Here is a 12,629-nt window from a genome sequence, read left to right as displayed (position 1 = left end):
AAAAACTAAGATCAGGGTATCTGGTCCCATCACTTCATGGCAAACAGAAGGGGAAAAAGTGGAAATTGTGACAGATTTTATTTTACTGGGCTCTAAACTCACTGAGGACGGTGACTGAAGCCACAAAATTAAAAGACGCTTGTTCCTTGGAAGAATAGCTATGACAAACCTAGATAGGATATTAAAAAGCAGAGACATCACTTTGCTTAACAAGGTCCGTATAGTCAAAGCTATGGTTTTTCCAGTAGTCATGTACAGATATGAGAGTTGGACCGTAAAGAAGGCTGAGCACCAAAGAATTTATGCTTTCAAGCTGTGGTGCTGGAGAAGACTCTTGTGAGTCCCTTGGACTGTAAGGAGATCAAACCAGTCAATCCTAAAGGAAATCAACCCTGAATATTCATTGGAAGGACTGATGCTGAAAGCTGAAGCTCTAATACTTAGGTCACCTGATGCAAAGAGCTGACTCACTGGAAAAGACCCTGATGCTGGGAAAGATTGAAAGCAAAAGGAGACGCGGGTGGCAGAGTAGGAGATGGTTAGATAGCATCGTTGACTCAGCGGACATGAATCTGAGCAAACTCCGAGAGACAGTGGAGGACAGAAGAGCCTAGTGTGTTGCAGTCCACAGGGTCACAGAGAATTGGGACATGACTTTGTGAAAGAACAACAACAAACCTCTGCTACTATATTGTTTGAAGTTGCTTCATACATCATTTGTCATCTTTTACTTTTAGCCTTCCCGACTCACTTTATTTTAGGTATGTCTCCTGTACAGTGTAAAGTTGGATTTGACTTTGAACATCAATCTGAAATGTTTTAACAGGTGAGTTAAATGTAAATGTTCATTTATATTCTGTATACTCTGTATAAATCACACTCAACTTTACACTCTGTATAAATTACGTATTTGTTCTCAACTTTATCACCGTATGTTTTATTTTCTGCATTTTCCATAGTTCATCTCTTTGTATCATATATTTCTTGACCATTTTGTTCTTTTGGTATTGAGGAAGTTTGGGAATTTTGTTTTAGTGGTTATCTTTATACTAACATACTTTATAATGTCCTTAATTCCCCCATTTCCTCATTTAGGCTACTACTATCTGATTTATTGGTTTTAAATGATATCCTCTGATCCTATCTAAAGATATTACAGGAGGAAAGGGACTTGCTTTCTGGTCCCACTGCATCTGCTGGCAGGCTTCTGCAGCACTCCCATCTCCTTGGTTGCCTGTGTCCTGGAGCACTGGACAGTTAGTAGTTAAGTATCCGGTGGCCAGCAACAATAGCAGCAGCTCCGCCTCCACCACTTTCTCCCATCTTAAATGGTTTTGTAAGAGTTTCTAGAGAGAGACACACCTCTCCATGAACAGTCTTCTCTGCACTATAGAAGGCAAATTTCTAGCAAGTTCCACTGCTGTGGCACTAGTGATTTCTCTCATCCAGTGAGCAACCGTGCCCCCTCCAACACGGCTTACATCTCAGGCCTGAGATGGGGGAAGGGAGGCTCTTCCTTGGGCTGTCTATCTCTGCCCCAGTGTAGTGGCTTCTCCTTATGTCTGTTCTTCAAATATTCCTTAGAGTTCTCTGCCTTTTGACTAGCCAATCCCTGACTCCAACTCTCTGTTAGAGTTAACAATTTCATTAAACTTTCTGTGTTCCTTTCTCACTGGACCCAGACTGATACCATACTATTCTACTCTTGTTCCTACCTTTGTTTTTCTTAGATATATCATCTGTTATTTGGATGAAGCTCTTTCCATAATTGATTTAGGAAGGGGCTGGGGTCACAATATTTCCTGTGTTCTTGCACATTAAAAACTCTTTCAGTATAATCTCAGCACTTGAAAAAACAGCTTGTCTATATATAAACCTGTCTTTTCTTTCCTCAAATTTCTTAAAAATGCTCCTCCATTTATAGCCTTGCTTTGCACTTTGCTGTTGAAAAGTATGATGTAAACCTGACTTTCTTTGCCTTGAAAATAATTTGGCTGTTTTGCTAGAGGCTTAGCTGACTTTTTCTTTATTCACAGAGTATAACTGTTTTACTAGAAAAGGTCTTAGAGTTGACAACTTTCCAGGAATAAGGTAGGCTTTTTCAATATGAAGGTTCAGGTATTTTCCCATTTTTGAAACATTTTCTTACATTACAATTTTAAGTATTAATCCTGTTTATCTTCTTTAGGGAATCCAAATATACATGTACACATACATATACCCAGAGGACCTTTTTGACTACATTCTATATCTAACAGTTCCTTTCTGATACTTTTAAACCTTTTCTTCTAATATTTACTTTTATTCTCTTGACTATTTTATTTCTTTTCTCAATGTCTCTTATTATATTTTAAGTTGAATATATTGTCCCAATGGGTACCTTGGAACTGAGTCTTCAATTTAGATTATTTTTCTTTCTTCATTTTTTTCCTTGAGTTTGCACAATTCTATTTTCATATCTTCCTATTTACTGTGCATTTCTAGTCTGACTTAAAATTTACGATTCAAGGTATTTTTTTTCATAGATGTCAATACTTATTTAATTCAAGATGGGTCATTGTGCAACAGTTTTCCTCTGATTAGTCACTGATTTTTGGCTTAGAATTTTCAGTAGTTAAAATGGTTTTATCTTCTACTTCTGTTTTTCCTCATGTAGAAGTTTTTTATGGATGTTGACTGCTGTTTCCTAACGATTTAAAATGTCATATTTTCTCGGGCTAGCAAAAAACAGGATGTTCCATTTTGTCAGGAATCTTGGGTCATGAGTTTTCTGTCGGCATAATGAAATGCAGCTTCTTTAGTGGAGCCTGTTTGGGATGCAGTGGGATAGGAAGACCCGAATGTCTTCTGATTTTATGATTCTCTTTGTTCCTGTGTAACTCTAAACGATTACCCATGGCTTCCTTCTTTTCCTTCAATATTATGTTTATCTCTCCCATGAAGGTAGTTATCAGCCCACGGCTGCTATCTCTGGTCCCTCACACTTTTAATTCATTCTCTTTCTTCTGATTCTCCAGTAGACAATGCTCTTATCAAGTAGCTCTTAGTTCTCTTTCAGTATTTCCAACTCTGGATGGGCCTATCTTTTTCTGGGAGTGATTTTGGCTGTGTTAGGCTCCCATTGCCCTCTGCCTTTTTAATGTAGTTTCTATCTACATAAAACTCTATATTCTGGTATGGGGTGGGTATTAGCTTTACTGGTTTCAGATCTTTATGTCAGAACATGCAGACAACATGTTATTGAAATGTGTGGTATTCTTGACTCCTAGTTATGTTTAGGCATGAGTTATGGATGGCTTGATTTGCTTTCCTTTTTGAGCTATATGTTTGTGGAGAACTTATGGAAAAATTTTGATGTAGATAGTCACCATTATCCCTGGGAACTTATATTTTGTAATAGCCTATCAAGATGCTTCTAAACCGTGGTTCATAAAATCAGTTGAGAACCTTCTGGTACTATGCAGCTACAAAAAGGAATGAGAAACATCTCAATACTAAGAAGTCGTTTTCAGGACATATTGCTAAATGAAAAAAATAAGATTGAGAAAAGTATGTATAGTATGTTGTCATTTATATAAGAAGGGAATACATATGTATATATATGTACACACACACTCACAGATATATTTGCTTATTTTTAAAAAATGGAGTATGAACTATTAAGTTAAAAGAAAGTGATTCCTCTATGGCAGAAGAAAGGGATAAGGTAAAAGGCATTTCTCTGAATATACTGTTTTACAGATTTCAAGAATTATTTATATACATGAGGCCAAAGATGGAACAATTCAAGAATCAACAAGGATAATTAGTGCAATGGAGTGAAAAACATCAAACATGTATGAATCTTTGAGTCTATGTTATTAAATACAACAGCAGCAATAAGACTAAGTAATTTTGGAGGATAATGGCGATCCAATTTATTATTCTGAAAAGTGGTAAACAAAGAAAAGAATCAAGCATTTAAACTGTCTCTCCTGCATGAACTATGCTTCAGGATATCCAAATAGTTGAAAGTTTATTTTAACAGACATATTCCATTTAATTTATGTGGACAGAATGATAATATTAAAATTTTCCATTTTGCAACCAAAATGAATTGATAGGTCTAAATCAGGGGTCAGCAAACTATAGCCAGAAGGCTGGACAACTTGTTTTGTAAATAAAGCTTTACTGGATCACAGCCTTGTCCATTTTTTTATGTATTGTCTATGACTGCTTTCATATTACAAGGACAAAGCTGACAAGTTACAACAGAGAATGTATGGCCTGTAAGCCTGAAATATTTACTATCTCTTTTAGAAAATCTGCCAACCCCTGCTCTAGACTACAAGCAGTAATGGCTGCTACATTATAAAATGAGAGACAACCAGACCATATATACTTCTTAATAAATGTAAATATCACTACCTATGAAATATTCTTATTGAAAAAAACTGAATCTTAACCTGATCAAGCCTCTAGATCTAGTTACCAATTTCTAGGAAGAGAGGTCAGAGAAACATGTTAAATGATACCAAAGAGATATAATCAGCAAAATCTAATTGTGAGAAAAGTTAAAGAAAATGACTTAGGTTTTTCAACAAATAAATTGCAAGGAAAAAATAAGAGAGAGGAGGAGAACACATAAATTAAAAGAGGCTTAAGGAACATATCACCCAACTGCATATGTTGATTTTATTTGGATCCTGATTCAAAGAAAATGAAATAAAGAGAGGAAGAGAGAGAGACAGACAGACAATAGGGGAAATTTAAATACTGAGTAAATATTTGTTGATACTAAGAAAGTATCATTATTTTATTCACATGTGACAATGTTATTATGATTATGTTTTTAAAATATTAACTATGAGAGAGATACATACTAAACATTTAGTGATAAAATGATACTATGTTTAAGCAACTGGGCAGGAGTGGTCAGGGAATGTATGTAGGTACTAAGAAAACAAGACTAACTATCAAAGAAAACATACATGGACTTTCATTCACTGTATTATTTTTTTCTACTTTTGTATATGTTTGAAATTTTACAAGTAATTTTTTTTTAAAGAAGGAAAATGTTAAATAACCACTTGAGGAGGTCTTTCAAATGACACTTTCCTCTAATGCTCATTTAATTTAGCACAGCCTCCTGAGGGGAACACAGCCTATAAGCCATCTCCATCCTCCCGAGAGACACTGCAATAGTGACTGACGGTAACTGATGAAATGTGCTAAATCGCTCAGGTATACTTACACTAAAAAAGGTGAATCTGATCTTGAAGAGAAAAATACAGTGGTGTCATTAAAGTAAAATAATGCATAATCAATTACTTAATAATTGATTTAAAGTGAGAAAATTCCAAGGACCAATTGAGAATTTAGGGGAAAGGAGATAAGGGATTTTTATAATAGTCATCCTCTCTAATGGGAGATTTTTCTCTCACTGCCTGTTGTGACTGTAGGATTTGATAAAGCTCCATGGTTTTTTGAGGCAAGTTCATGGCAAGACCTTCTTCCATCCTTTTTCTTAGAGTAAATGGGACCTGACAAAGAAGGATGCAGGGTGTGGTTTCTCATTAGAAAAAGAAGAGCTGAAGAGAAGCTTGGATATCACAAGTTAATGTAGAATGGAGAGGTCCAGATTTTACAGCTCATTTCATGTTAGGTGGACCTTTTGGACCATACGAAAAAGAAGGGATGGGCAGGCGACCCTGTGTTTTCTTCTAACACAATGTACAATTTGAGGAAGATAACTAATGGGCTAGGGAGAGCTTGGGTCCAGTTACTCACCCAGAGGGGGCTGCAGCATACCCCCATTCTTCTCACAGTTCCCGATAGGCTGGATTTCCGCTGAGTCAACCAGCCGCCAGAAGTCATTCTTGTTGTCGCTGCCATCAAGGCGAAGGCGGAGGCGAGCACCTGTCAGTCCAACTACTGTGGCAATACAGGTAGATGTGGTGTTCCTGGGGTCCTGCGCTTCCAATTTCATGCTGATCTTGAACTCGTTGCTTGGAGGTGTGTAGGACTGAGGAGAACAAGCCATGGGGATTAGGCAGACTAAGAATACATGGCATTTTCAGTAAGGATATTAGGCGATGGAACCTGAAAATTTTCGCTTTGGATGCAAACTGATTACAGCTGAGTCAGGGACAACCCTCATGAATTATTTCCTAATGCCTAGGAAGGGTCTCATGAAAAAGAAACACTGAAATGTAACGTGAAGGGGAAAAATTACTTTCCAGTGAAGCATCAAATATTGACTGACCAGTAAGAAAAGGATAAGAGTATCTCAAATGGTCCTTGATTAAATGCTGTTTTTTATCCTATCTTCTCCAATTCCCTAACCCTCCAGGTATTCTTAATATTTTCTTTGCAGAAATCATCCTATTAAACTATCGTATCCTTAGTGTTTCTTCATGGAGTGCTTCAGTATGTGTACCACACAGACTAACCAATGGGAATAGATTATTTTTTTTACTTTGACATTAACTTAGAAATCAATTCCTGTTTTTTGAAAAACAACTTTTAAGTTATAACTGACATACAATGAATTACACACTTAGGTTAAGTACTGACATACGTATACACTCATGACACATACATCACAACACTCTGGAAACCATCACCACTATCAAGATAACGAACATGGACATACTACCAAGTTTTGCATATCCCTTTAAGATCTGTCTAGCCCTTCCCAGATCCCTCTCTCTCCAGGCAAACATGCTTTACTTTCTATCAGTGCAGACTGCTTTGCATTTTGCATTTCTAGACTTCAAATGGAATCATACAGAATATACTTTTTTTGGGGGGGGGGGATCTAGTTTCTTTCACTCAGCATAACCATTCTGAAATTCATCCATTTGTTGAATGTATCAGTAATTCATTTCTTTTTCGTTAAGACTCACTTTTAAGAGCAGTTTTAGGTTCACAGCAAAACTGAGAGGAAGGTAGAGAGATTTCCTATAAACATCCTGCTCCACACATGCAGTGTCTCCTCTACTTTCAGTATATCCTAACATAGTAGTACATTTATTACAACAGATGAAACTACACTAACATATCATAATAACCCAAAGTCCATTATTTACAGTAAGGTTCTCTCTTGGTGTTGTATACTCTATGAGTTTGGTCTAATGGAGACATGTATCTATCATTATAGGATCATACAAAATAGTTTAACTGTACTAAAAATCCTCTGTACTTGGCCTACTCATCCACTCAGTCTCTGGCAACCACTGATCTTTTTACTGTCTCCATAGTTTTGCCTTTTCCAGAATGTCATATAGTTTGAATCACACAGTACATAGCTTTTTCAGACTGGCTTTTTTCTTGTAGTTAAGATGCATTTAAGTTTCCTCTATGTCTTTTCATGGCTTGATAGCTCATTTCTTTCTGGGGCTGAGTAATACTCCATTGTCTGGCTATACTACAGTTTGTTTATCCATTCACCTACTTAAAAAAATCTTGCTTTCTTCCAAGTTTTGGTGATTATGAATAAGGATGCAATAAAATCCATATATATACACACACACATACACACACACATACACATGAGTTTTTGTGTGGACATAAATTTTCAACTTCTTTGGGTAAATATCAAGGAATGCAATTGATGGATCATATGGTAAGAGTATGTTTAGTTTACAAGAGAGATCACCAAACTACCTTATAAGATGTCTGTACCATTTTGCATTCCCACGAGCAATTAATGACAATTCCTGTTGCTCCACGTCCTTGCCAACACTTGGTGTTATCAGTGTTCTGGGTTTTGACATTATAATATGTATGTAGTGGTATCTCACTGTTGTTTTAATTTGCATTTTTCTGATAACATATGATGTAGAACATCTTTTTTATGCTTGTCATCTGAGCATCTTTGGTGAGATGTCTGTTAAGATGTTTGATCTTTTTTGAGTTATTTTCTTATTTTCAGTTTAAGGTATTCTTTGTATATATTGGGTAACAGTCCGTTGTCAAACACGACTTGTAAAAATATTTTCTCCCAGTCTGTGGCTTGTCTTCTCATTCTCTTGACAGCGCCTTTCATATAGTAGAAGGTTTTATTTTAATGAAGTTCAACTTATCACTTCTTTCTTTCATGAACCGTGCCTTTGGTTTGCACCTAATAAATCACTGTCGCACCTAAGGTCACCTTCAGTTCAGTTTAGTCGCTCAGTTGTGTCCAACTCTTTGCAGCCCCATGGACTGCAGCACATAAGGCCTCCCTGTCCATCACCAACTCCTGGAGTTTACCCAAACTCATGTTCATTGAGTTGGTGATGCCATCCAACCATCTCATCCTCTGTCATCTCCTTCTCCTCCTGCCTTCAATCTTTTCCAGCATCGGGGTCTTTTCAAATGTCAGTTCTTCGCATCAGGTGGCCAAAGTATTGGAGTTTCAGCTTCAACATCAGTCCTTCCAATGAATATTCAGGACTGATTTCCTTGAGGATGGACTGGCTGGATCTCCCTGCTCTCCAAAGGACTCTCAAGAGTCTTCTCCAACACCACAGTTCAAAAGCATCAATTCTTTGGCTCTCAGCTTTCTTTATAGTCCAACACTCACATCCATACATGACTACTGGAAAAGCCATAGCTTTGACTAGATGGACCTTTGTTGGCAAAGTAATGTCTCTGCTTTTGAATATGCTGTCTAGGTTGGTCGTAACTTTTTTCTCAAGGAGTAAACATCTTTTAATTTCATGGCTGCAATCACCATCTGCAGTGATTTTGGAGCCCCCTAAAATAAGTCTGTCACTGTTTCCCCATCTATTTGCTATGAAGTGATGGGACTGGATGCCATGATCTTAGTTTTCTGAATGTTGAGCTTTAAGCCAACTTTTTCACTCTCCTCTTTCACTTTCATCAAGAGGCTCTTTAGTTCTTCTTCACTTTCTGCCGTAAGGGTGGTGTCATCTGCATATCTGAGGTTACTGATATTTCTCCTGGCAATCTTGATTCCAGCTTGTGCTTCCTCCAGCCCAGCATTTCTCATCATGTACTCTGCTTATAAATTATATAAGCAGGGTGACAATATACAGCCTTGACGTACTTCTTTTCCTATTTGGAACCAGTCTGTTGTTGTTCCATGTCCAGTTCTAACTGTTGCTTCCTGACCTGCATACAGGTTTCTCAAGAGGCAGGTCAGGTGGTCTGGTATGCCCATCTCTTTCAGAATTTTCCACAGTTTGTGGTGATCCACACAGTCAAAGACTTTGGCATAGTCAATAAAGCAGAAATACATGTTTTTTTCTGGAACTCTCTTGCTTTTTTGATGATCCAGCGGATGTTGGCAATTTGATCTCTGGTTCCTCTGTCTTTTCTAAATCCAGCTTGAGCATCTGGAAGTTCATGGTTCATGGACTGTTGAAGTCTGGCTTGGAGAATTTTGAGCATTACTTTACTAGGGTTGAGATGAGTTTGAGCATTCTTTGGCATCATCTTTCTTTGGGATTGCAATGAAAACTGACCTTTTCCATCTTAGTCTTCTCCTATGGTAACTTCTAGGAGTTTTAGTTTTGTGTTTTACAGTTAGGTGTGTGGTCTGCTTTGAATTAATTTTTTTGAAGGGTGTTAAGCTCTGTATCTATCATCTTTCGATTCATGTAAGGACTGTGTGACCTTTTTCATGATGAAATTACTGTATTTTTATCTGATAATATCCTTTGGCTCTGAAATATTCTTTGATATTAGTATGCCATTTCAGCTTTATTATAATTTTTGATTCTTTTACTTTTAACCTGTTTGTGTCTTTACATTTAAAATATAATTGCTTGCAGGAAGTATATAATTGGGTCTTACTTTTTATCCAATATGACAATCTCAGTTTGTTAACTGAGGAAGTTAGATAATTTATGATTGGATTATAGATATGGCTGGATTTAAACCTACCATTCTGCTATCTGTTTTCTATTATTTTAGTGGATGCTTTGGGGCTTAAACATATTTAAATTATCAGTCTATCTTCAAGTAATATTATACTACTTCATGTATAAGAATTTTATAATAGCCTTCTTAAATTTCTCTCACTTAAGTTACTGTTGTTATACATTTTACTAATACATTTTATTATATCTACAATACAATGTTATTATCATTATTTATAGTCAATGATCTTTTATAAAGGTTTAATAAGAAATAACATTAAAAAAAAAAGAAATAACATTTTAAGTATTTACCCTTGTAATTATCATTTCTAGTAACTTTCATTCCTTTGTGTAGATCTGTATTCTATCTGGTAATATTTTCCTTCTGCATGATGGACTTTGTTTAACATTTGTAAGAGTGAGTTTGCTGCTGCTGCTGCTGCTGCATCTCTTCAGTCGTGTCTGACTCTGTGCGACCCCATAGACGGCAGCCCACCAGGCTCCCCCGTCCCTGGGATTCTCCAGGCAAGAACACTGGAGTGGGTTGCCATTTCCTTCTCCAATGCATGAAAATGAAAAGTGAAAGTGAAGTTGCTCAGTCGTGCCCAACTCTTCACAACCCCGTGGACTGCAGCCTACCAGGCTCCTCCATCCATGGGATTTTCCAGGCAAGAGTACTGGAGTGGGGTGCCATTGCCTTCTTTGAAGAGTGAGCTTACTAGTGATGAATTCCTTCAGTTTTTATGCATCTGAAAATATCTCTATTTTTCCTTCATTTTGGAAGATCTTTTTGTTGGATATAAAATTCATGGTTGATAGTTTTCTTTTGAAACTTTGAAGATTTTATTTAACTTTCTTCTTGTTTGCATTATGACAAGAAAATATAATGTCATTCTTATCTTTGTTTCCCTGCACATAAAGTGTCTTTTTTCCTCTGGCTGCTTTGAAGATGTTCTCTATCACTAGTTTTGATAATTTATGACATGCCTTTGTGTAATTTTATTCTTGTCTTTTTTTTTAGGATATTCATTTAGCTTTCTGAATTTGCAGATTTTTAGTTTTCCTCAACTGTGAACAATTTTTTGCCATTTTATCTTCAAATGCTTTTCCAGTTCTCCATCTCTTTTCTTTTGGGTAGTCTAATTACATGGTCTATGATGTTATCCCATGCTCCACTGATCTCTTTTTCATATTTTTTAAAATACTTTTTTCTGTGTGTTTCATTTTAGGTATCTTCTACTGCTATGCTTTCATATTTATTAATCTCTTCTTCCACCATTAATCCCATCTAGTGTATTTTTCATTTTGCTCAATGTCTTTTTTTTATATTTCATGTCTCTGCTTAACTTTCAAACATATAGAACATAATTAAAATAATTGTTTTAATGTTTTAATCTTCTAAGATTTGCAAAGGTTCTAAGTCTGTTTCAATTGGTTGATTAGTCTGTTCATTATTAGTTACGCTTTCCTGCCTCCTTATATGCCTGATAATCTTTGACTAGATGCCAGACATTTGACTTTTACCTGTTAGGTGCTGGATATTTTTGCATTCCCTTCTTGTGCTGTGTTCCTAGATGAAGTTAATTTACTTGGAAATAATTTAATCACATTGAGTCTTGCTTTTTAGTTTGTGAGGCAGATTCAAAGCATGCTTATCCTAAGGCTAATCATTTCCCACTACTGAGCAGGATCTTCCCAACTATCCACATGAATTATGAGATTTTCCAGTCTAGCTGGTGGAATCAGGCACTATTCCCAGTCTTGTGTGAGCACTAGGCTCTATCCTTTTACTATCCTTCTAATCCTTTCAGACAGTGTTTCCCTTGGCTTTGGATGCTCACATGCATATACAGAGCAACAGTATTTTGATGAATATTGGGGGCTCTCTGCAGTTTTCTTTCTGTGCCACATTCTCTTCTCTGGTACTCTGTCCTGCAAATTCTATCCCTGGGTTCTCAGTTCCATCTCCCTAATTTGATAGGGAATCTCTCAGGCTTATTTAGTCTGGGTTCTCTTTCCCTGGGCCATGGTCTCAAACTATTGTAAAGCAGTAAATCATAAGAGGCTCAACTCATTTGTTTTTTCATCTCTTAGAGATCACTGTTCTTGGCTGCCTGATCTTCAGTAACTTGAAAACCATTATTTAATATATTTTGTCTTTTAAAATTATTGCAGGTGGAAATATGAATTCAGTCCCTATTATTTCAGATGAGCAAAGTCCTATTTTGTACTTTTATTTAGACAAAATTCAAACTCAAAATGTTGACAGTTTGTGGAAGTAACACTTGAATACTAAAAAGGAGGGAGATATAAACCATTTCCTGATGTGCAGCTCTATTTAGCAGCAGTACACATCTCTACTTACTAGCCTTATCATGTACTGATAGTCAACATCATCTGTGCATTGTATGGGGAACTTAATCCTATGTGGGAAGCTCTAAATGACGTCCAATGAACTCCTAACATACTCCACAATGCGATTCAGTGCCAACATTTTTATGGAAAGATAAGATTGTGGCAGGGGAGCTGAATTCAGAGATATGAATACTGCTCCACTTTCAAGAGTTGTCTAAGGGCTATAACTCTGTTTCCTATCTGCCTGAACTAACAGCTGTAGTAAAAATTAGCAACTGTTTTCAGTAACACAGAGTATCTTCAAGGAGGTGAAGAAGGAAAAGGTGTTACTTGGGAAATTGAGGAGAATGTTTAAAAGTCACAGCTGAGTTTTGAGTCTTGAAGCTATAGTCTTCCCATAGAAGTTTATTCTGGGGACTTCAGGTG

At 36.6% G+C, this 12,629-nt stretch overlaps 1 protein-coding gene across 13 annotated transcripts in view; it reads right to left on the bottom strand.

Annotated features, from left to right (window-relative positions):
* The window catches only part of SCMH1 (Scm polycomb group protein homolog 1), a 224,737-nt gene that overhangs the window by 114,598 nt on the left and 97,510 nt on the right, over positions 1-12,629 (bottom strand). For 12 of the 13 annotated variants that reach the window (XM_070786754.1, XM_070786756.1, XM_070786753.1 and 9 more), the window contains one exon: positions 5,770-6,004. In XM_070786754.1, the coding sequence (XP_070642855.1) occupies positions 5,770-6,004 (235 nt within the window). Of the gene's footprint in view, positions 1-5,765; positions 6,005-12,629 lie in introns of all 13 variants that reach the window. The other variant, XM_070786757.1, reaches the window with a different exon arrangement.

The sequence above is a fragment of the Bos indicus genome, chromosome 3 (genome assembly GCF_029378745.1).
Source record: "Bos indicus isolate NIAB-ARS_2022 breed Sahiwal x Tharparkar chromosome 3, NIAB-ARS_B.indTharparkar_mat_pri_1.0, whole genome shotgun sequence".
Classification (NCBI taxonomy): domain Eukaryota; kingdom Metazoa; phylum Chordata; class Mammalia; order Artiodactyla; family Bovidae; genus Bos; species Bos indicus.
The sequence above is the reverse complement of the archived record's forward strand: the minus strand, read 5'-3'. Positions and strand labels throughout refer to the sequence as shown.